The sequence below is a fragment of the Nerophis ophidion genome, linkage group LG06 (assembly GCF_033978795.1).
Source record: "Nerophis ophidion isolate RoL-2023_Sa linkage group LG06, RoL_Noph_v1.0, whole genome shotgun sequence".
NCBI classification, from domain to species: domain Eukaryota; kingdom Metazoa; phylum Chordata; class Actinopteri; order Syngnathiformes; family Syngnathidae; genus Nerophis; species Nerophis ophidion.
This window is the reverse complement of record NC_084616.1, coordinates 52,210,790-52,234,557: the sequence shown is the minus strand read 5'-3', so window position 1 is coordinate 52,234,557 and position 23,768 is coordinate 52,210,790. Positions and strand designations below refer to the sequence as shown.

The 23,768-nt window shown below is 37.5% G+C and overlaps 1 protein-coding gene across 2 annotated transcripts in view; it reads right to left on the bottom strand.

The window, feature by feature from the left end:
- Nucleotides 1–23,768, bottom strand: part of pcbp4 (poly(rC) binding protein 4) — a 108,397-nt gene that overhangs the window by 22,976 nt on the left and 61,653 nt on the right. For both annotated transcript variants that reach the window (XM_061904172.1, XM_061904171.1), the window contains 3 exons: nucleotides 19,534–19,650; nucleotides 9,546–9,677; nucleotides 6,108–6,236 (listed from right to left, as the gene is read on the bottom strand). In XM_061904172.1, coding sequence (XP_061760156.1) covers nucleotides 6,108–6,236; nucleotides 9,546–9,677; nucleotides 19,534–19,650 — 378 coding nt within the window. The remainder of the gene's footprint in view (nucleotides 1–6,107; nucleotides 6,237–9,545; nucleotides 9,678–19,533; nucleotides 19,651–23,768) is intronic.

Here is a 23,768-nt window from a genome sequence, read left to right as displayed (position 1 = left end):
GCTGACTCCTCTCTGGATAAATCACACATCGGCTCACAGAGAGACAATTCAAGATAAAACTCTTCAAAGGCCAATTACAGAAGGAGTTTATAAACTGTGTACGACATGGTTTGATGAGGATATCTTATCGAGTTAACCACAGAGTTGACGCTACGGTTTTGAGGGGCGAGGAGGCTTAAAAAAAAATGTAAAGCATCTTTTCTGCGGTAGCAGTCACAGCAAATTCTTTGTATAACTTTGCATAATTTAAATCTTGGAGCCCAAAGCAAGGAGCCGCTGGTACTGAATCCCAATGCAGCTTGCTTTGAAGAAAGCCTCTGCTAACTGGATCAAACTAGCAATTAGTCAGTCAGGTCCAGCTGCAGTGCTGAAACAACAGGGACTTGTGCACTTCCATGAAAGCACAGGAGGGAGACTATGCTTGTGGTGTTTTTTTTTTTTTAATCTCCTCTCCTGTTTCCTGTTGAGCTGATGTCTAAAGGTGGACGGACCTTGCTATGTGTCTCTTCCCTTTTCTGTGTTGTACATTACAATGACTTCAGAGCACAATCTTTTGACTCGGCGTGACAGTCAAAGTGTTTGATACAAATTCCTAATGTAATATTGTCTTCCACAATGAACAGCAATTAGAAAAGGTTACCTTAGACAAGTCAATAGAGTTTCTGTGCGTAGACAGAGAGAAATAATTTCGAAACATTGAATGAATAAATATCTTTGAAGTTCAATGTTGTGACCAGGCTTCAACATAAAACCTTAATCCTTAAGCTAAGTTCAAACTATCATTGCAACATTGGAAACAAGATTTTCACAACATGCTTATTCCCTCCTTCCACAGCAGCCTCGTTGTCAGGTTCATCCCTGACAGTTTGGTTATGTTTTAGTTATTTCCTCTGCATTTGTCTTTGTTTCCTTTATGTGTGTAGTATTTCCTGTCAGCGCTCTTATTTTTTCTGTTTCCTGCGTTTCTCCCTGGGCGCTGTTTCCCCTCAGCTGCAGCTGATTGGCACCTAGCCACACCTGGTGTCAATCAGCCCACCACTATTTAGAAATGTCTTCCCATCCAGTCTGGGCTGGATGATTGTCGTTGCTACCTGTCGTGTCGTGTCAATGCAGCGTTGCGGTAAGCTATATTTGGTAGCGGTTTGTAGCTTACTGTCTTTTGTTCCCTGCTTCCAAGTTTGTTTGTTCATAGCCAAGTTTGTTATCCGCCTCGTGCGCGCTTTTTGTTTGTACCCTTTTGGTTTTGTTCTTGTTTTAGTATTTAAAGATTAAATCATGTTTACCTGCCTCCTTCTCTGCATCTTGGGGTTCGTCACAAACTAACTCTGACACTCGTATTAGTCACTTATTTGACAACTTAAGAATGAAATGGTTTTAAATGGGTTGCACAGAAATTAAACTTCACTTGTTAAAATGCAGTTTCCATTTGCTATTTTCAATCTCTGAAATAGGTTGATGTACTATACATAATCTACATTATGTATATGATATATGGAATAAAAAACAAAAAAACAAGATGTCCAGTAGAGGTGGAAATCTTTGGGCACCTTGCAATTTGATTTGGATTACAATTCAGGAGCTACCATTAGATTAAAAAATTATTATTTAACGATCTATAAATGTTATATATTAATGCAGTTTTACATTTCTTTTCATTTCACCAAATAAGCGTTTATCACTTGCAACTTAAAAAAAAGTGCATTTGTAATAAGAAGTTAAATTAATTATCACATTTACTAATGGAAATGTGTGCAAAACTGGAACATAAGTGCCCTAAAATAAAGGAGCTAGTCGGATCTCTCATTGAGGTGGCCCGCTGCAGTCAGCCAAATTTTACAAGTGCATTACTTTATTTACAATAAATACTTTGATTATCGATTATTGACGTTACTAATCGATTTTATAATCATCCAAGTCTAAATTGCGATGCATCTTAAAATCGATTATTTACCCCACCTCTAATGTCCAGCATTGTGTATTCCTTCTTTTTGACAAAGTTTTAAAAATCTTTGTTGGAGAGGAAGATCCCTTTTCTGTCCCCCCTGTTCCAATTGTGCTATTGCAGGGATACGAGCATTCCTTGTCGAGCAACATACCTTTAAAAGATTTGCATTTAAAAATATGAGACATTTCGCTGCAAAACAGGGTTGAATAAAGCATTTTAATGCAAGGCCAAGTACAAAAATGACTTGTAAATCCAATCATGGCTGCCATTTCTTCCTCCGTGTGATTTATTAATGTCGGAGTGTTTGTCCCTGCTTTTCTTTTGTTGGGGATAATAAGTCTCCCATTTAGTATGATATTTACGCATTTAATTTTTGGGGTGCCAGAGAAGCCTTCTGTGACGGTCATCTCCATCAATCACTGGTGTTTTAAATCCGCTGGGCTTCCTGTCCTGAGCCGCTCCACCCCTGCGTCACCCTTATCATCTACGCTGCGGTGCGCAACCAACACTGTTTTACTGGTGTGATTGACGTTTGCAGGATGTGTCTTCAGCTGATGTTTACCGAGTGTTGCCGAGGCCAAGGGGGGTTGGCAACCTTGGGGTCATATTTGATCATCGCCAGCTTCTTGATGACATCAAAAGTATAACTTGCTCCTGCTTTTTTTCACTTTGGAAAGATTTTCAAGCTCATTTCCAAGATATCTTATTCTGAGGTAGAAATTATCATTCATGGTCGTTTTTTTATGTATTGACTACTGCAATTCACTATTTACCCATTTCAGCAAAACCTAATTTATAGGTCCAGTACGCTTCCGCTAAGCTCCTGTTAGAATTTCATAGATTCAGTCATATAACTCCAATTTTAGCATCATTTCACTGGCTCCCTGTTCCTAGCAGGATAGAATCAATGCAATATTCTATCCATCACTTACAAGGTCTCTTCTCTGACCAGTACTGTCCATCTTGTCTCTTTTCACTGTCCTGTTTAGGTAACTCTGGTCTGCTGAATACTTGCTGTATCTTAAACAAAATTGCCTTTTGAGTCAGTTGCTCCTAAATGGTGAAATTGATTAATTCCCATCTGAACTACCTTTAAGAAATGTCCAGACAAGGACAACGTGGCTCAGTTGGTAGAGCGGCCATCCAGAAACTTAATGGTTCCTGGTACAAATCCATCTCCTGCCATCATAGTCACAGCCGTTGTGTCCTTAAGCAAGACACTTCACCCACCTGCAGCCCACGCTGGTGTATAAATGTGAATAAATATTTGCTGGTGGTGGGAGAGGCCGTAGATGCAAATTGGCAACCACTTTTCTATCAGTCTACCCCAGGGCAGCTGTGACTACAAATGTAGCTTACCAACACCACGGATTGAATGTAGAGTGAATGAATGATGGGTTCTCGTGGTAATTCACTTGGAGGCACTAAAAAAAGTGTTATATAAATTTTGTTAATTATTGTTATCATTTGTTTAGGCATGTTTTCCAGTTTTCTTTCTAATAATATTCCATTATTTGTATTTGCAATATTTCTGATATTGGTTATAAATATATTGTATTGTGTTATTTGTATTTTACCCAATTGAAGCTACTTAAGTGCTGTATAAATCAAATGGGCTAACCCATTTACCATTATGGATACAGAGCTAACTAATATTTCAACATTGATGGCTTTAAAATAACGGGAAATATGTTTTCAATGCAATAGATGGTAAACGGTGTGCAGCGGCAGTGTTTATGGATCTAACTAAAACATTTGATACAATAAATCCACATATTTCAATGAACAATTTAAACGGTATGGCATCAGATGGCTGGTCTTAAACTGGGTATGCAGCTGCTTAACCAACAGGAAGCAAGACGTGAAGTGAGGCGAACACACATCGATAGCGCTAAATATTGCTTGTGGCGTACCACAGGAAAAAATACTGGGACCAAAATTGTTCAATCTTTATATAAATGACATTTGCAAAGTTACAAAAGACTTAAAGTTAGTATTAGTTACAGACGATACAACTGCGTTTTCATTCAGGAGAGAACACACATAAGTAAAAGAAGCCATTTGTAATAATTTGATGTCAAGTCATCATTAACTGGCCCTGATATGTCAAAAGGCGTTAATAAATCATGTTCTTTTAGAATACCTATATAACTGATAACAGTTATTCAGTCAGGATATACTCATTTCAAAATTAGATTTACAGCCCCAAAATCTTTTGTTATTGTTTTAATTTTGATGCCCCGCCCTCCACCGTTTGACCAATTTGAAAGTCTGTAAGTGTGTCACATCCTGGTTACCGTCTAGCTACTGCCGCTGGTAAAGTTACTAAACATGTCAGACCTTAGTAAATCTAAATGGCTTCGTTACAATTCTCAACTTATTTATGACAAAGCCAGGAACAAAACGAAGATTTGGATCGGGCATGCCTTTGAAAGATGGAGACGATTGAAAGCGGGGACGATTTTTTCATCTGACGACAAACTTGCTAATTTCCTCCTTGATACGTAAGTCAGGTATTTATGTTTTCTTATTACTTGTAATAAATGGAAATGGACATTTTGTATGTAAACTATATTGTCCAATTCAGTCTATGATCTTGTCCAACAAAGCTAGTATGTTCATGCAAAGAAAACTTAGTGTGATGATGCTTTGCTTTCCTTCCTGAAAATAGCCTCATTTCTGTGCAAAATGTTTTGGTTATAGATTTGTTATTGACAAAATGTTTGTCTATTCTGCTAGCATGGTCCCAGCACCTTTGATTGATTGATTGAAATTTGTATTAGTAGATTGCACAGTACAGTACATATTCCATACAATTGTCCACTAAATGGTAACACCCGAATAAGTTTTTCAACTTGTTTAAGTCAGGGTCCACGTAAATAAATTCATGTCAATCAATTCGCCTCAACCCCTTGTAAGAGACGGTGGAAGCTTGAGGCTCCTTCGAGTAGCACAGTCGATCGAGCTGGATTTGATTGGCAACCTCAGTCAAGGAGAGAGGGAGGAGACTACAGAAGTTTGACGGTGATTGCAGTGCCATTTTTGGCCACATTATTACATATGGCACCTTTAATACAAATAATTACATAATAAATTAATCAATCAAAAAGATGGTTTGACAAAAACTATCCTTAAACCTCAATAAAACAAAAATATTGCATTTCGGTAACCATAGATGAGAAAGTCAAACAAAAATACAAATAGACGGAGTAGACATTGAAAGAGTAAATTAAATTACATTTTTGGGTGTAATATTAGATGATAAAATGAACTGGAAATCTCATATAAATAATATACAAGAAATACATCAATAGTAAATAAAACAAAATATGTTTTGCTTGCTAGTGTTACCATATCTGAGTTATTATGCAGAAATATGAAGAAATAACTGCAAAAGTACACTTCATTCACTGTGTGTAGCAAAAGAGGTCCTTGAGTGAAAATATTAAAATTGAACAATATAGTGAATTTGCAAACAGCCAACATTATGTACAAATCAAACTATAACCTGTTACCTAATAATGTAGAACAACTATTCTCAACAAAAGAGGATAAAAAGTAGTTTAGTTTATCGGTATGTGAAATTAAATTATTGAATGGTCTATCAAAGAAGTCATACTATGTACTTATATGATCCATTTTAGAAACTGTTCAAACTCAGTGTTTACTATGTTCAAGGACGAATAATCATTAACCTATTTTTAATGAGATAATCTTATTTAACTCACTATATGAAATACAACCTACTTTACTATTTATTATTATCATTTTTAGAATGTTATCATTTATGAAGTAAACTGTGGTCAAATTGAGAACAGGAAGTGAATACAAGTCTTAGCAATTGCTGTGTAATGGAAAAAAGGTGCGATTAAATCAACTCTGCTTCTTCCGCCTCCTTTTCGAACGTGTTTAAAAGACAAACTGGAAATTGTGATCCATCATGTTGTTATTGTATGCATGTTTGAAATAAACTTAAACCATAAATGAGGCTTCTGGGTAAGACATGAGTCTACAGCACAGGCTTACTGTTCTGTTGAAAATACCCGAAACCGTCGCCACTTGAGTGAAACAGATTATGCAAACAAAATGGATGTTTTTCTCTGAACAAATGGCTAAAGAGTGGGATGGATGTAAAGTCATTTTACTAAAATGTGTTTCCTACCTCCAGGATCACTGCACAGATGAGTTTGACACACTGGATTACGGAGTCCTGATTCCCAGATATCGTCACCCCTCGCTCAGTAGAGTTGGGCAGCAAATCCCCCGCCACCTGTATTTGAGCACCAGTGCTCTGCAAATGATAGGGTTTTTAAAGAAAGATTAGGCTGATAAGACAAGTTGTATTTACACTTCTGCAGCTCCTCTACTGTATGTGTTTCACGGCTATCGCCTCGAAGACCTTTTTTGGCCTTCTACATGCCTGATAAAGAATGCAGTACATTCAGTATCAGAGGAAGTGGCAAGCTCCTAATGACTCTGCCGCTGAATGAAAATAGTGAGAATTAATCATGCTGCTAATCAGACTGTAGAATATTTAAAAGGCAGAAAAATCCTGGCAGAAAATCTGTTTTTGCAGAACACTGCCGAGATCTTAAATGACATTGGGCTGAGATATGTTCATTTCAACCAAAAGATCACATGGGCCTCAAAAATTAGTCACAATCATTTAATAGTCGGTCTTTTGTATTCTTCTTATTTTAACATTTGGCTCCTCAATTACTGTATCTACCTTTCAGTTACTTTTCAGTTTAGGGTTAAATTTGAGATCAGTCTCTTTTATATATTTTAGGAAACCACCCCATTCTTGCTGAAACTTCACAGAACAACCATTCAATGTCAGCCTAATTTTATCCGATTTAAGGAAATAAAGAATATCTCTAACCCAGCAGGCATGGCAGAAAGGCTCTGCAGCCTTACAATTTAGCACAATGAGACTTCTAGCCAACAAAGTGGTGAACACTACCAAGTTCCCTTTGGATTTGCTCAGAGACGATGACAGAGGGAGTACCCCAAATAGTCCGCTTAAAGAATTTGGTTTGATCTTTTGGCCAATTACCAAAGACAGAGTATTAAAAATGTCGGTTCCATACCTGCACAGGGATGGGCAAAGCCAAAACATATGTATTAAGTTAGCTGGAGATTGTTGACACCCATCACATAATACCGATATTCCTACATTTTAGCCAGCCGGACTTTGGTATAATAAGTACAATGTATTAGCTTGCGTTGGATAAGGCTCTGTCTAGCATAAATAGAAGACTAAGTCACCCTAAACTTTTGTATTTTATTAGTGCATTGTCTCAATACATCACTGCCTTGTTTGCCTCGATCTGACACTCATCAGATTCTGCTCACGTAATTAACAATCTTGCTTGATTTTTGCTGTAATTTCTTTTATGAATTCCCTTGACTTGCAGGGTTCGGAGAAAAATGTTTCGAAGTTGGATGGCTAAACCTTGAAACATTCATATTCTCCTGAGGATGACAACTTAACTCATCTGGTGTCATCATCAGTTCTCGTGAATACTTTGCTTATTACTTAGGAAAATAATGACCTTCCCACCAGCCTCAATTCTACTTTAATGTTAATTAGGACATTTTAGCATGAGCTGCGCCATGAGAGCATCGCCTTTGTAAGGATATTTGCATCCTGGCATTAGCTGTGCTTTGGGAACAGAAATGGCTTTGAGAAATGTTAGACACTTAATTTTTCCATTCATCATCCTTAGTCTGCAGCTTTGGTGAAGCCTTATTGCAGCTGGACATCAACCAGCATGAGGGTTCTGTATCAATGCACTAAGAGACAATACAAGAGCTGTACATCAAAAACTGTCTTACACCAGAGATATTAATGCTTAGTTTTCAGGGACAATTGCAGCCACCAATTACTTTAGTAATCGAGTGATTTATTGAATAGTTTGGTTGATTAATTGAGTAATCAAACATATCACACTTTATAGCTTCATTGTGTATTTTACATAAAAAAAACATGTTTTTTGATTGCTATAACCTTGATTCTTTTTTCTAATAAATGCACATTGTCAACATTTAAATCGCACTTTAACAATATGTGCATTAACAAACAAAAACAAAAAAAAACACTCTCACCACTCTGATGTGAGCTGTGCAAAGCTTTTTTCTAATTGGATTATTTGATTTAATCGAGTAATCGTTGCAGCCTTAGACAGGGTCAGAGAGGTATTCATGTAAGAATACGTTCACTTTTAAGAGTGTAGCTTGAGGTGGTGTAAAATTGCACTGCATATGCTCAAAATATTATTACCTATACAGTACTTTTATATGACTAAAGGCCTACTGCAACCCACTACTACCCACCACGCAGTCTGATACTTTATATATCAATGATGAAATATTAACATTGCAACACATGCCAATACGGCCTTTTTAGTTTACTAAATTGCAATTTTAAATTTCCCGGGAGTTTTTTCTTGAAAACGTCGTGTAATGATGACGTGTATGCTTGACGTCACGCTGTTAGGGAATATGAGCGCTGCGCACACACACAGCTAAAAGTCGTCTGCTTTAACGGCATAATTACACAGTATTTTGGACATCTGTGTTGCTGAATCCTTTGCAATTTGTTCAATTAATATTGGAGAAGTCAAAGTAGAAAGATGGAGTTGGGAAGCTTTAGCCTATAGCCACACAAACACACGGTGATTCCTTGTTTAAAATTCCTGGAGGTTAAACTTTACTATGGATCACAGCAGTCAAGCGAACATGGATCCCGACCGAATGTCAACCAGCAGGTTTCGGTGAGAAAATTGTGGTAAAAAGTCGCTTCTTACCGGATATCAGCTGCGCTTGTGCCGTCCATAAAGCTGCCGTCGACTTCCCTGAGACACTGCGCGTCAACACACCCGTGGACGTACACCTCCGACTATCAGGTAATATTAAACTCATTAAAACACTAGCAACACAATAGAAAGATAAGGGATTTCCCAGAATTATCCTAGTAAATGTGTCTAAAAAAATCAGAATCCGTCTCCCAATGCAATCGCTTTTTTTTTTTTACTTTTTTTTTTTAGTCCGTCGCTATCAATATCCTCAAACACGAATCTTTCATCTTCGCTCAAATTAATGGGGAAATTGTTGTTTTCTTGGTCTGAATAGCAGTTTTTGTTGGAGGCTCCCATTAGAAACAATGTGAATATGTGAGGAGCCATCAACATGTGACGTCATCGTCTGCGACTTCCGGTAGAGGCAGGGCTTTTCTCTTAGCACCGAAAGTTGCAAACTTTATCGTGGATGTTCTCTACTAAATCCTTTCAGCAAAAATATGGCAATATCGCGAAATGATGAAGTATGACACATAGAATGGACCTGCTATCCCCGTTTAAATAAGAAAATCTCATTTCAGTAGGCATTTAATTCATCAGGTTAGAGAAGACTTTAGTTTAATATTAATATTTTATGTATCATTTAAAAAAATAAGTGTTTAACCTTAATTTGGACATCCACCTGCCGAGGGACTACAGATATGAATTAGTTATTGGCTACCATCTCACATATTGTCATGTCAAATGTTCATGAATATGTAATGTCGCTTTTGTAAATAAATGTAATTTAAAAACATTACCTCTCTAATCTCCTTAATCTTGACCCCTCCTTTACCGATAAGAGAGCCACACTGGCTGGCAGGAATGACCAGCCGGAGGGTGACGGGTGGCTTGGAGCTGATGGTGCCGTTGGCCACCAGTGATGTCAGGTCCTATCAGGGACACACATAGCGACAGTTAGCAGGATAAAAAGAAAAGGGTGAGAGGGAGAAAACCCAGAAGGAGAATGAAACACAGCTGCTGGGCATCTGAGAAGAAGTATGTTTGAGGGGGATAAACCACTCAAGGTTGATTAATGACTTTGAATCCAGATAATTGTATTGTTCACTTCGGACTTTGTTCGTAAGGCAACTTCATAAAATTGGATATGTCACAAAAAACAAAAGGCTGAGTAACATCACCGCTAGGCAGAATGCAAATTTGTATGTAAAGTATGCAGCAGAGGTTATAGTATATACACGGTGCGACAATGGCAACAATTTGGAATGATGATGGGAATCCATTTTGTTGCTCGTATGTTGGTGAAAGCCACAAAGGGTAATCAAGATTCAACACAAGCAATTATTCAAACTCTGTGTATGTTTGTGTAAATTATAGAGCAGAATGAAAAATGTTTTTCTTTACAACACATTTTCAAATGTGCAATTAGATTTCTTGTGATGCATCAGATTAGGTCTATTCTTTTAAGCAATATACTGATTCGGAAACTTTGAAGATTCCTTCAATTGTACATTGGGTTGTAATTAATTATACATGAAAATAAACTAATATATTAGTATGGTGCTTGTGTAAGTATTGAATTAACTGAATAATATTTACACATCATGTTAAAAGCAACACAACATACATGTTGCATTATGAGATATGCACGGTAGTTTTATCTCCATATGAGATAAAGCCAAGAAACAGCAAATGTATACAGTATATCATTAATGCCATCAAAATTAACACATTTTAATTGATTAACCAATCATTATTATTCTGATTAAATTATTTTAATGCATTGTTTATCATTACAACACATCTGCAACACAGAACCACACAAAATCCATAAAAATGTCTCTGGCAATGCATTTTTGGCAGTTTGTCCAAATAGTGTTTCTGTCAGGCATTCACAAATGGGCACTTTAAGTCGTAGTGACAGGCTGCAGAACCAAACCAGTCAATATTCGAAGACACTAAACAGCACGTTTCGCCCTCTTTATAGGAAATTAGTTTAAAAATGTCATGGCGGAACAGTCAAGCAACATAAGGTATTATGCACACTCTGTAGGAAAAAGTTTTCTTTTCGCCATCCCAATTAAAATTTGCACATGTCAAAATTAACTAGTTAATTCATTTGCTTTATCACAAAAAATATTGCATTAATCATACAAACTTAGTTTAATCATGCAATTAATTTTCACCGTATATGATTTTTTTACCTTAACCGCTATATGGCCAGTGATCAGATCAATGCATATTTCAGTACAATTTTTTTTTTTTTTTGTGCTGTCATATGATTTTTGGGATCAGATTAATCACACTTTTGAAGTTGACTTAATCATGATTAATCACAGGTTATTAATTACTTGCATAATTACTTGCATTAATTAAATGAAGTAAAAACCAAGAAAATTTTACTGTCAGAATGTCATCCGGTAACATTTTTTCAAATAAATAAATGTTCGGACTTTATCAATGAATTCTCAGAGTTCGTTGCTGATCTAGTGACACACGCCGATAATATAATCATAATGGGGGACTTTAATATCCATATGAATACCCCATCGGACCCACCGTGCGTAGCGCTCCAGACTATAATTGATAGCTGTGGTCTCACACAAATAATAAATGAACCCACGCATCGCAACGGTAATACGATAGACCTAGTGCTTGTCAGGGGTATCACCGCTTCCAAAGTTACGATACTCCCGTATACTAAAGTATTGTCCGATCATTACCTTATAAAATTCGAGGTTCAGACGCATGTTCGTCAAACTAATAATAATAATAACTGCTATAGCAGCCGCAACATTAATACGGCCACAACGACAACTCTTGCTGACCTACTGCCCTCGGTAATGGCACCATTCCCAAAGTATGTGGGCTCTATTGATAACCTCACTAACAACTTTAACGACGCCCTGCGCGAAACCATTGATAACATAGCACCGCTAAAGTTAAAAAAGGCTCCAAAAAAGCGCACCCCATGGTTTACAGAAGAAACTAGAGCTCAGAAATTATTATGCAGAAAGCTGGAACGCAAATGGCGCACGACTAAACTTGAGGTGCACCATCAAGCATTTAGTGATGGTTTAATAACTTATAAACGCATGCTTACCTTAGCTAAAGCTAATTATTACTCAAATCTCATCCACCGTAATAAAAACGATCCTAAATTTTTGTTTAGTACGGTAGCATCGCTAACCCAACAAGGGACTCCTTCCAGTAGCTCCACCCACTCAGCTGATGACTTTATGCAATTCTTTAGTAAGAAAATTGAAGTCATTAGAAAGGAGATTAAAGACAATGCGTCCCAGCTACAACGGGGTTCTATTAACACTGACACGATTGTATATACGCCGGATACTGCCCTCCAAAATAGTTTCTCTCGTTTTGAGGAAATAACATTAGAGGAATTGTTACAACGTGTAAATGGAATAAAACAAACAACATGTTTACTTGACCCTCTTCCTGGGAAACTGATCAAGGAGCTCTTTGTATTATTAGGTCCATCAGTGCTAAATATTATAAACTTATCACTTTCCTCGGGCACTGTTCCCCTAGCATTCAAAAAAGCGGTTATTCATCCTCTTCTTAAAAGACCTAACCTCGATCCTGACCTCATGGTAAACTACCGACCGGTGTCTCACCTACCCTTTATTTCAAAAATCCTCGAAAAAATTGTTGCGGAGCAGTTAAATGAACACTTAGCGTCTAACAATCTATGTGAAACCTTTCAATCCGGTTTCAGGGCAAATCACTCGACGGAGACAGCCCTCGCAAAAATGACTAATGATCTATTGCTAACGATGGATTCTGATGCGTCATCTATGTTGCTGCTCCTCGATCTTAGCGCTGCTTTCGATACCGTCGATCATAATATTTTATTAGAACGTATCAAAACACGAATTGGTATGTCAGACTTAGCCCTGTCTTGGTTTAACTCTTATCTTACTGATAGGATGCAGTGTGTCTCCCATAACAATGTGACCTCGGACTACGTTAAGGTAACGTGTGGAGTTCCCCAGGGTTCGGTCCTTGGCCCTGCACTCTTCAGCATCTACATGCTGCCGCTAGGTGACATCATACGCAAATACGGTGTTAGCTTTCACTGTTATGCTGATGACACCCAACTCTACATGCCCCTAAAGCTGACCAACACGCCGGATTGTAGTCAGCTGGAGGCGTGTCTTAATGAAATTAAACAATGGATGTCCGCTAACTTTTTGCAACTCAACGCCAAAAAAACGGAAATGCTGATTATCGGTCCTGCTAGACACCGAACTCTATTTAATAATACAACTCTAACATTTGACAACCAAACAATTAAACAAGGCGACACGGTAAAGAATCTGGGTATTATCTTCGACCCAACTCTCTCCTTTGAGGCACACATTAAAAGCGTTACTAAAACGGCCTTCTTTCATCTCCGTAATATCGCTAAAATTCGCTCCATTCTGTCCACTAAAGACGCTGAGATCATTATCCATGCGTTTGTTACGTCTCGCCTCGACTACTGTAACGTATTATTTTCGGGTCTCCCCATGTCTAGCATTAAAAGATTACAGTTGGTACAAAATGCGGCTGCTAGACTTTTGACAAGAACAAGAAAGTTTGATCACATTACGCCTGTACTGGCTCACCTGCACTGGCTTCCTGTGCACTTAAGATGTGACTTTAAGGTTTTACTACTTACGTATAAAATACTACACGGTCTAGCTCCATCCTATCTTGCCGATTGTATTGTACCATATGTCCCGGCAAGAAATCTGCGTTCAAAGGACTCCGGCTTGTTAGTGATTCCCAAAGCCCAAAAAAAGTCTGCGGGCTATAGAGCGTTTTCCGTTCGGGCTCCAGTACTCTGGAATGCCCTCCCGGTAACAGTTCGAGATGCCACCTCAGTAAAAGCATTTAAGTCTCACCTTAAAACTCATTTGTATACTGTAGCCTTTAAATAGACTCCCTTTTTAGACCAGTTGATCTGCTGTTTCTTTTCTTTTTCTTCTATGTCCCACTCTCCCCTGTGGAGGGGGTCCGGTCCGATCCGGTGGCCATGTACTGCTTGCCTGTGTATCGGCTGGGGACATCTCTGCGCTGCTGATCCGCCTCCGCTTGGGATGGTTTCCTGCTGGCTCCGCTGTGAACGGGACTCTCGCTGCTGAGTTGGACCCGCTTTGGACTGGACTCTCGCGACTGTGTTGGATCCATTGTGGATTGAACTTTCACAGTATCATGTTAGACCCGCTCGACATCCATTGCTTTCCTCCTCTCTAAGGTTCTCATAATCATTATTGTCACAGACGTCCCACTGGATCATTATTGTCACCGATGTCCCACTGGGTGTGAGTTTTCCTTGCCCTTATGTGGGCCTACCGAGGATGTCGTGGTGGTTTGTGCAGCCCTTTGAGACACTAGTGATTTAGGGCTATATAAGTAAACATTGATTGATTGATTGATTGATTATTGTAAGTTCAATTTGCCAGCAAGCAAACCAGTCAGAGTCTGCTGACTCATCTATAGTATGCACTGACATGCATTGACTTGATCACTAAGCTTATAACAATCCGGTAACTATCTGCCATTAATGCAAAGGAACATGAATAGTCAAAAGTAATTGCGTAATTAGTATATTATTAATGCAGTATTTTTTCGTGATTAATACCATAAGTTAACTTGTTTTTTTTTAGACGGCCCTGATGTATATGTATATGTATATTTATATATATTATATAATATATACATACATATTGATGCAAAGGAACATGAATGGTCAAAAGTAATTGCGTAATTAGTATATGCCATCCATCCATCCATCATCTTCCGCTTATCCGAGGTCGGGTCGCGGGGGCAACAGCCTAAGCAGGGAAACCCAGACTTCCCTCTCCCCAGCCACTTCGTCTAGCTCTTCCCGGGGGATCCCGAGGCGTTCCCAGGCCAGCCGGGAGACATAGTCTTCCCAACGTGTCCTGGGTCTTCCCCGTGGCCTCCTACCGGTTGGACTGAATTAGTATATGATAATGTAGTATTTTTTCGTGATTAATCCCGTAAGTTAAATAGTTTTTTTAGACGGCCCTGATATATATATATATATATATATATATATATATATATATACACACATATATGACATGCATATATATGCTATATCTACATGTATAAATATGTATATATATATATATATATATATATATATATATATATATATATATATATATATATATATATATATATACATATAGAATATATACATACAAATGTATACATATGACATCAATGTATAAATATATATATACTGTATATGTGTATACACATATATAACATGCATATATATGCTATATCTACATGTATATATATATATAAATATATATATATATATATATATATATATATACACATACATATGTATGTATATATTATATAATATATACATACATATTAATGTAAAGGAACATGAATGGTCAAAAGTAATTGCGTAATTAGTATAGCATTAATGCAGTATTTTTTCGTGATTAATCCCATAAGTTAACTTGTTTTTTATAGACGGCCCTGATATATATATACATATATATATATATATATATATATATATATATATATATATATATATATATATATATATATATAGACTTCATCAAGTAAAATGGAGCTCCAAGTGATTGTGCCGTCGCACATAAAGATGCACTGATTAAATGTAGAAATACATTTTTGACCTTACTCTTTAACATGATGAGATGTGAGATGAAGATGACGTGGAAAAACACTTTTGAATGGAAGTCTAATTCAAAAACAGCTCCCACTTTACACTTTTTCACATGGAGTGAAAATGGCCCACTTTGCACGGGCTGTCATAGTTACTGCATGCAATGAATCACCAAAAAATACTGCATTAATCATAAAATCATGCAATTTATTTTAAACGCACCGGCTAATTTTTTTTTTAAAGCTGTGGACAATGAGAAATTTAACATTTGACCACAAGTGAAGTTGTATTGTGTACATGTTTTATTTTTAGCTTATAGGTAAAGATTTTCTGGCTTTTGATGAATGTTTTTACAGAGAAGGCAAAGCAAATATCCTGAGCGGGCGGGGATGAGGCTTTTTCATTAATGACGAGAGCCTTTGAAATGTAAATCTTCCCCACTGTCTCACTCGCCATCATGAACTCACAACAAACGTATGACAGAATGCAAAGTGTGTTTGGGTCAGTTGGCAATAAACCTGGTTTGAGTTGTGTAGACGTGTAATTTCCAGAGATTCATTCTAACACATCGTTACTTTTTTCCAATCAATGAGGCTTAAAGTTGCTAAAGTTATCTGATTGGGATGTGTTTCTTGCATCTAGCATCTATTTTTAAACCTCTTCGATGGGCTCTTTGACGTCAACCTCGCCTTAGAAGAGGAGCACAAGACTGTGGGCCTCGCATTCTTGATTTGATCTAAAAATATGAGCCACATCTAAACAACTGTGAACATCCTAACACTTGCATGCATTGTCCTGACAACAAGACGAAACACCGACACACAAAGAGAGCTCACGCACGCAGGCGCGCGCGCACACACGCGCACACACACACACACACACACACACACACACACACACACACACACACACACACACACACACACACACACACACACACACACACACACACACACACACACACAAAGTGGATAAATCCCTGAAGCATATTGTGTTGCGGGCAAGATAAGTAGGCCTGATGACAAAAGATTATATTGCTTTCATGCTTGCTTGTGCCTTGACATCTGAGGACAACTAAACGTGTACTACTCAAGTGCTGGTCTTGTGTTACTAAAGCAAGTTCATGTTGAGATTGTGCACATTTCTTGCTCTGTTGTGTGTTTTTGCAATGCACAAAACAGGCGCAAGTGATCACTTGTCTAATGAAAGTCAGTCTGGAGCAAGTTGCGCACTCGGTGACCAACTGGCAAATGATTCCCCTCGCCCTCCTTCGTACTTTAGTTTTTTAATTGATCTCAAGTATTGTGGCACGGCCGACACGTTGCCATGGAAACTAAAGTGTTTCTGCTGTGCACAGGGGTGAAAAGAGGCGAGTGTGATAGATCTTTAATGAGTGGACGGCCGGCACCTGTTTCCTCATCAATGTCTGTTTTGTGACGCTGCATCACAGTGTGACTGCACCGTCTTAATTAGAGGCAGAAGTGGGTGGTCGCCATGGAGACAAGTAAAAAGCAGTTATTTTATGGCACACTGACAAAGCTTAATCTATTGTTACTATAACAATCTACAAGGTTAATATAGCTGGCTTCTCTTTCTTCCCCTCCATTTATCTTCTTTCTTTTGTATCTCTAGTTTTCATTACATATATGTATTGTTGCATTTGAACAATTGTATTGTTGATAATCCTCGCTCAAATTAATGGGGAAATTGTCGTTTTCTCGGTCCGAATAGCACTTTTTGTTGGAGGCTCCCATTAAAAACAATGTGAAATGTGAGGAGCCATCACACAGGTGACGTCATCGTCTGCGACTTCCGGTGGAGGCAGGGCTTTTCTCTTAGCACCGAAATTTGCAAACTTCATCGTGGATGTTCTGTACTAAATCCTTTCAGCAAAAATATGGCAATATCGCGGAATGATCAAGTATGACCCATAGAATGGACCTGCTATCCCTGTTTGAAAATGAAAATCTAATTTCAGTAGGCCTTTAAATGGTAAATGGGTTGTACTTGTATAGCGCTTTTTTACCTCTTTTTAAGGAGCCCAAAGCACTTTGACAGTATTTCCAAATTCGCCCATTCACACACACATTCACACACTGATGGAGGGAGCTGCCATGCAAGGCGCTCACCAGGACCCATCAGGAGCAAGAGTGAAGTGTCTTGCCCAAGGACACAACGGACGTGACTAGGATGGTAGAAGGTGGGGATTGAAGCAGTAACCCTCAGATTGCTGGCACAGCCATTCTACCAACTTCGCCACGCCGTCCCGTGTTAATAGTTTGCCAGTTTGATTCAAGCAACTTTATGATTGAACTTTCACTTCCATATTTATCTTACACTAACACTTATAAAGTCATGTTTATAACTTACTGTACATATTAAAATGACAGGAAAGCTAAAACCCTCACCATTCCTGTTTTTCAGGACCCAGTACAATATCCCTACTTACCCCTCTACTTCCAGTTAAAAGCTCAGTTGTATAATCCTGCTATTTGACTCTGTTGGTTTAGTTACTGTTTTCAACATACTGCAGTTAAAAAGCTCAGTAAAACAAAATCAGTGATGCGCAGTTGCACATTACTGTATGTTTAGTTGAAAGGGCAATATAATACAATGCATGAAACTAATGTAATTCAGCTGCTTTACATATTTGCCTGGAGCAGCTACTACAACAAGCATATTTAATCTATGGTGACATTTTATCTGAAAGCACATCAAATTCTCGGAAACAAAACATTACCCCCTCTTTCACTTCTGTTTGGAGAGTAATCGATAGCGATGAAAGCACATTAGTGATGCTACTGAGATGAGGCTCCGGAAATGATTGTTTGTAATCATGCAGTGAAATAGCTTTGTGTACTTTCCTTTTACACTCATCACATTAAAAATATTGTATTTATTCCACTAACCCTTTTGACAACTTTGTAAGATTTTTTATTACTTTTTTAACTTGATAAACACACAATACATTCTTACCAGCTGCCAACATTTTGTGTAAAAAAAAAAAAAGACAAAATGGGCAAAAGTAAGAGGACACTTGGAAGAAAATGGCGTTGTATTATATTTTTAGGGAATAAATGCCTTAGTTTTGTGATGAATAACTAAGATTCAGGTTAAATTAAGAGGACATGATGAACTAATAAACTGTTTCCCAGTGCGTATAATAACGTAATAAATGTTCACCTAATTATGTATTAATGCTGCATTTTTTTATTAATTTATTGCATTTTGGAACATATTTTGTAATAACTTTTGAACCATTTTGTTATAACTTTTTTAGATATTACAAAAGTTATTACAGAAGACAGGTGGTGCCCTTTTTTTGAAAAAAATCTACCGATTTTGTGTATTAACCATCAAATGTGATGCTTGATTTAAAAAAAAAAAAAAAAAACTATCTGAACAACAAAAAACAAGTCATCTTCATTAGAATTAATTAAAAAAGTCAAGTATGTTTCTCTGGTCAAAACATAAATCAAATGTAAATGTATTGATGACGATGGAACATGTGATTGCAAACTAGAGACAACATTTACGCTAATGAAGTATTACTAACATGAAAATTACCTGTGCACTGAAATATTGGAAAACATACAATCATGCAAAATGGATTATGTCATGTTAATACTAAACTATATAGTACATGATACGATAAAAATCAGTTTTATTAAATTCTCTTGTTTTATTGGTTTTACCGTTTAACCATATTTTTCACGTATATGTATTTTTACACATAAATACATACAGTATATGTATATATTTATTCATCATTATTTATAGGAATTCATATTTTAGGAATACATGATTAATCAAACTAAGTGTTGTGATATATCACCTGCAATGACAAATAAATCTAATTATCCATGTAATACAAATTTGAAAATAATTCATTTAATCAATAACCAAATGAATGTTGTCGTTCTTAAAAAATGTTGAAAATCCAAATTAATGATGCATTATGAAATGAACAGCTTTTTCCTAAACTTATGCTTATACTATAAACTGTACAAAACAAATACTAATTCACCATCATTACATACTGCTTTGTTACATAGCCCAGTAGGAGCGCCGACTTTTATATTATTAGAATGTGTGAGATGTACCTCTTCCAGTTTATATGTGATCATAGTGAAGGCTCTGAAGACACTTTCTGTGGATCCAGTGATGGTGATGATCCTCTCTGGACAGGAACCTTCTGAGATGTTGACACGAGCACTGCTCTGTAAGGAAACAAATCAGAAGGTCACATAAAAAAACAACGGGCGTGAAGCTACAAAATAAAGCTTTGTATGATCGTACCTCCTATAAAACACATTTCTACATTGCGGGTGGCTAAAAAAATGGCCAAGGACAAAACGATAAATGTCGATTTTTAAATACATTTTCAATGACTTCTTGTACCTCAGTGTGGGATTTGTCAACATCCAATGAACATTACTACCACTACTATTAACCAGGTCAGAGGTCAGCGCCTTTCGAGGGTGAATCTGTAAAGCCATCAACCAGAATAGAAGGATCTTTAGGCAATGAGGATAAAGGCAATATGAAGTAATAGTTTCATCGAATCGTGGCATGTGCATAATGTCCAAAAAGGAGTAGGAAGAAGCAAAGCTTATTTATGCCCACCCCCTTTACCCCTTCAGAGCGTTTACAAATACATATGTTCATTTATTGTCTTCTTTTTATAACACAATTACATCAGTGAATGATTAATACAGCAGTTCTTGCAATAGATAATTAAGTCAGTTATGATTAACATACTGAGATGAAGAATATATCCCGTTTTCAATTAGGTTGAAGGCATTTCTCATGATTCTTATAACTTGTACTTTGTAACCACTTTTAATTTGAACAAACCTCTTAAACTGGTTCCTTTCAGTACATTGTTTAGTTTATATGCGTAATCCATTCCATAGTTTAATTCCACATACTGATATGCTAAATGTCTTAAACGTTGTACGAGCATACAAAAGTTTTAAATTAGTTTTTCCTCTAAGGTTGTATTTTTCGTCTTTAATTGATGAGAATTTTTGAACGTTCTCGGGTAGCAGGTTATAGTTTACTTTGTACATACTTTTAGCTGTTTGCAATTTTACCAAATGGTTGAATTTCAATATGTTTGGTTCAATAAAAAAAAAGGATTGGAATGTTCTCTATATTCAACATTATGTATCAGTCAGACTGATGTTTTTGTAACACTATTAGTGAATTAGGTGCACATTTTTAGTTATTTCTCTATATTTCTGCAAAATAACTCATATTTGGTAACACTAGCGAGCAGTAGAGAACATGGACTGTTTTTGGTCCAAAACATATTTTGCTTTGTGCATTATTGAAATATTTCTTGCCACCTTATGTTGCAATTTTTTATTTGAGATTTTCAGTTAATTTTAACATCATCTATTATTTCACCCCGAAATCTAGTTTCTTTTACCATTTTAATGTCTTCTCCATCTATTTGTATTTATATATGATGCTCTTTTCTACTGTTACCAAACAACATTATTTTAGTTTTACTGAGATTCAAGGAGTCTTTTTTTGTCAAACCATCTTTTTAATTTGTTCATTTATTCTGTCATTATTTGTGTTAACGTCTGTGTGTTCTCTCCTGAAAAAAAATGCAGTTTGACGTTTGAAAATAATACTAACTTTGAGTCCTTTGTAACTATGAATGTTGTTTATATAAACAAAAAAAACAATGTTGGTTCCAGTATTGATGCCTGGGGTACACCACAAGATATATCTAGCTGTGTTGACATATATTCACCTATCTTCACGTATTGCTTCCTGTTGGTTGAATAGCTTTCTACCCAGTTCAATATATACATACGATTACCTAATGTTGTGACCGGATTAATCTATAGAATGTTTATGAAATTGTGTTTTTTACCCTGTCTGGGCAAAAAGTAGCGGTGACAACTTCCAAGGTATACATTTAAAAGTGTACATTTTCAAAGGGGAATGGTTTCATTTGCAATCTGGGAACGCCTCCACAAATGTCCAATACATCTATCTGGGCCACAAGGAAGTGTGTTATATGTAGTTTAAAATCATCATAGTTCCGCTTTAACAAAAATGGAATCATAATTAATCAATCAATCAATCAATGTTTACTTATATAGCCCTAAATCACTAGTGTCTCAAAGGGCTGCACAAACCACTACGACATCTTCGGTAGCCCACATAAGGGCAAGGAAAACTCACACCCAGTGGGACATCGATGACAATAATGACCCAGTGGGACGTCGGTGACAATGATGACTATGAGAACCTTGGAGAGGACGAAAGCAATGGATGTCGAGCGGGTCTAACATGATACTGTGAAAGTTCAATCCATAATGGATCCAACACAGTCGCGAGAGTCCCGTTCACAGCGGAGCCAGCAGGAAACCATCCCAAGCGGAGGCGGATCAGCAGCGCAGTGATGTCCCCAGCCGATACACAGGCAAGCAGTAGATGGCCACCGGATCGGACCGGACCCCCTCCACAAGGGAGAGTGGGACATAGGAGAAAAAGAAAAGAAACGGCAGATCAACTGGTCTAAAAAGGGAGTCTATTTAAAGGCTAGAGTATACAAATGAGTTTTAAGGTGAGACTTAAATGCTTTTACTGTGGTGGCATCTTGAACTGTTACCGGGAGGGCATTCCAGAGTACTGGAGCCCGAAATTAAAAAGCTCTATAGCCCGCAGACTTTTTTTGGGCTTTGGGAATCACTAATAAGCCGGAGTCCTTTGAACGCAGATTTCTTGCCGGGACAAATGGTACAATACAATCGGCAAGATAGGATGGAGCTAGACCGTGTAGTATTTTATACGTAAGTAGTAAAACCTTAAAGTCACATCTTAAGTGCACAGGAAGCCAGTGCAGGTGAGCCAGTACAGGTGTAATGTGATCAAACATTCTTGTTCTTGTCAAAAGTCTAGCAGCCGCATTTTGTACCAACTGTAATCTTTTAATGCTAGACATGGGGAGACCCGAAAATAATACGTTACAGTAGTCGAGGCGAGACGCAACAAACGCATGGATAATGATCTCAGCGTCTTTAGGGGACAGAATGGAGCGAATTTTAGCGATATTATGGAGATGAAAGAAGGCCGTTTTAGTAACGCTTTTAATGTGTGCCTCAAAGGAGAGAGTCAGGTCGAAGATAATACCCAGACTCTTTACCGTGTTGCCTTGTTAATTGTTTGGTTGTCAAATGTTAGAGTTGTATTATTAGAGGTCGGTGTCTAGCAGGACCGATAATCAGCATTTCTGTTTTTTTGGCCTTGAGTTGCAAAAAGTTAGCGGACATCCATTGTTTAATTTCATTAAGACACGCCTCCAGCTGACTACAATCCGGTATGTTGGTCAGCTTTAGGGGCATGTAGAGTTGGGTGTCATCAGCATAACAGTGAAAGCTAACACCGTATTTGCGTATGATGTCACCTAGCGGCAGCATGTAGATGCTGAAGAGTGCAGGGCCAAGGACCGAACCCTGGGGAACTCCACACGTTACCTTAACGTAGTCCGAGGTCACATTGTTATGGGAGACACACTGCATCCTATCAGTAAGATAAGAGTTAAACCAAGACAGGGCTAAGTCTGACATACCAATTCGTGTTTTGATACGTTCTAATAAAATATTATGATCGACAGTATCAAAAGCAGCGCTAAGATCGAGGAGCAGCAACATAGATGACGCATCAGAATCCATCGTTAGCAATAGATCATTAGTCATTTTTGCGAGGGCTGTCTCCGTGGACGAGTTGAGTTTATACCAAAATGGATACATGGATGATACAGCAGAGGATTGGGAGAATGTCATGTGGTCAGATGAAACTTAAATAGAACTTTTTGGTATAAACTCAACTCGTCGTGTTTGGAGGAAGAAGAATACTGAGTTGCATCCCAAGAACACCAAACCTACTGTGAAGCATGGGGGTGGAAACATCATGCTTTGGGGCTGTTTTTCTGCTAAGGGGACAGGACGATTGATCCGTGTTAAGGAAAGAATGAATGGGGCCATGTATCGTGAGATTTTGAGCCAAAACCTCCTTCCATCAGTGAGAGCTTTGAATGGTTGACCAAATACTGATTTTCCACCATAATTTACAAATAAATTCTTTAAAATTCTTACAATGTGAATTCCTGGATTTTTTTTCACATTCTGTCTCTCACAGTTGAAGTTTACCTATGATGAAAATTACAGACCTCTGTCATAAGTTTAAAGGGGAGAACTTGCACAATAAGTGGCTGGCTAAATACTTTTTTGCCCCACTGTAAACTTTGTGCAATATCACCATTCCCCCAGCTAGTATTTACATAATTGGTGGTTCAAAAATTTGCTAATTGCTG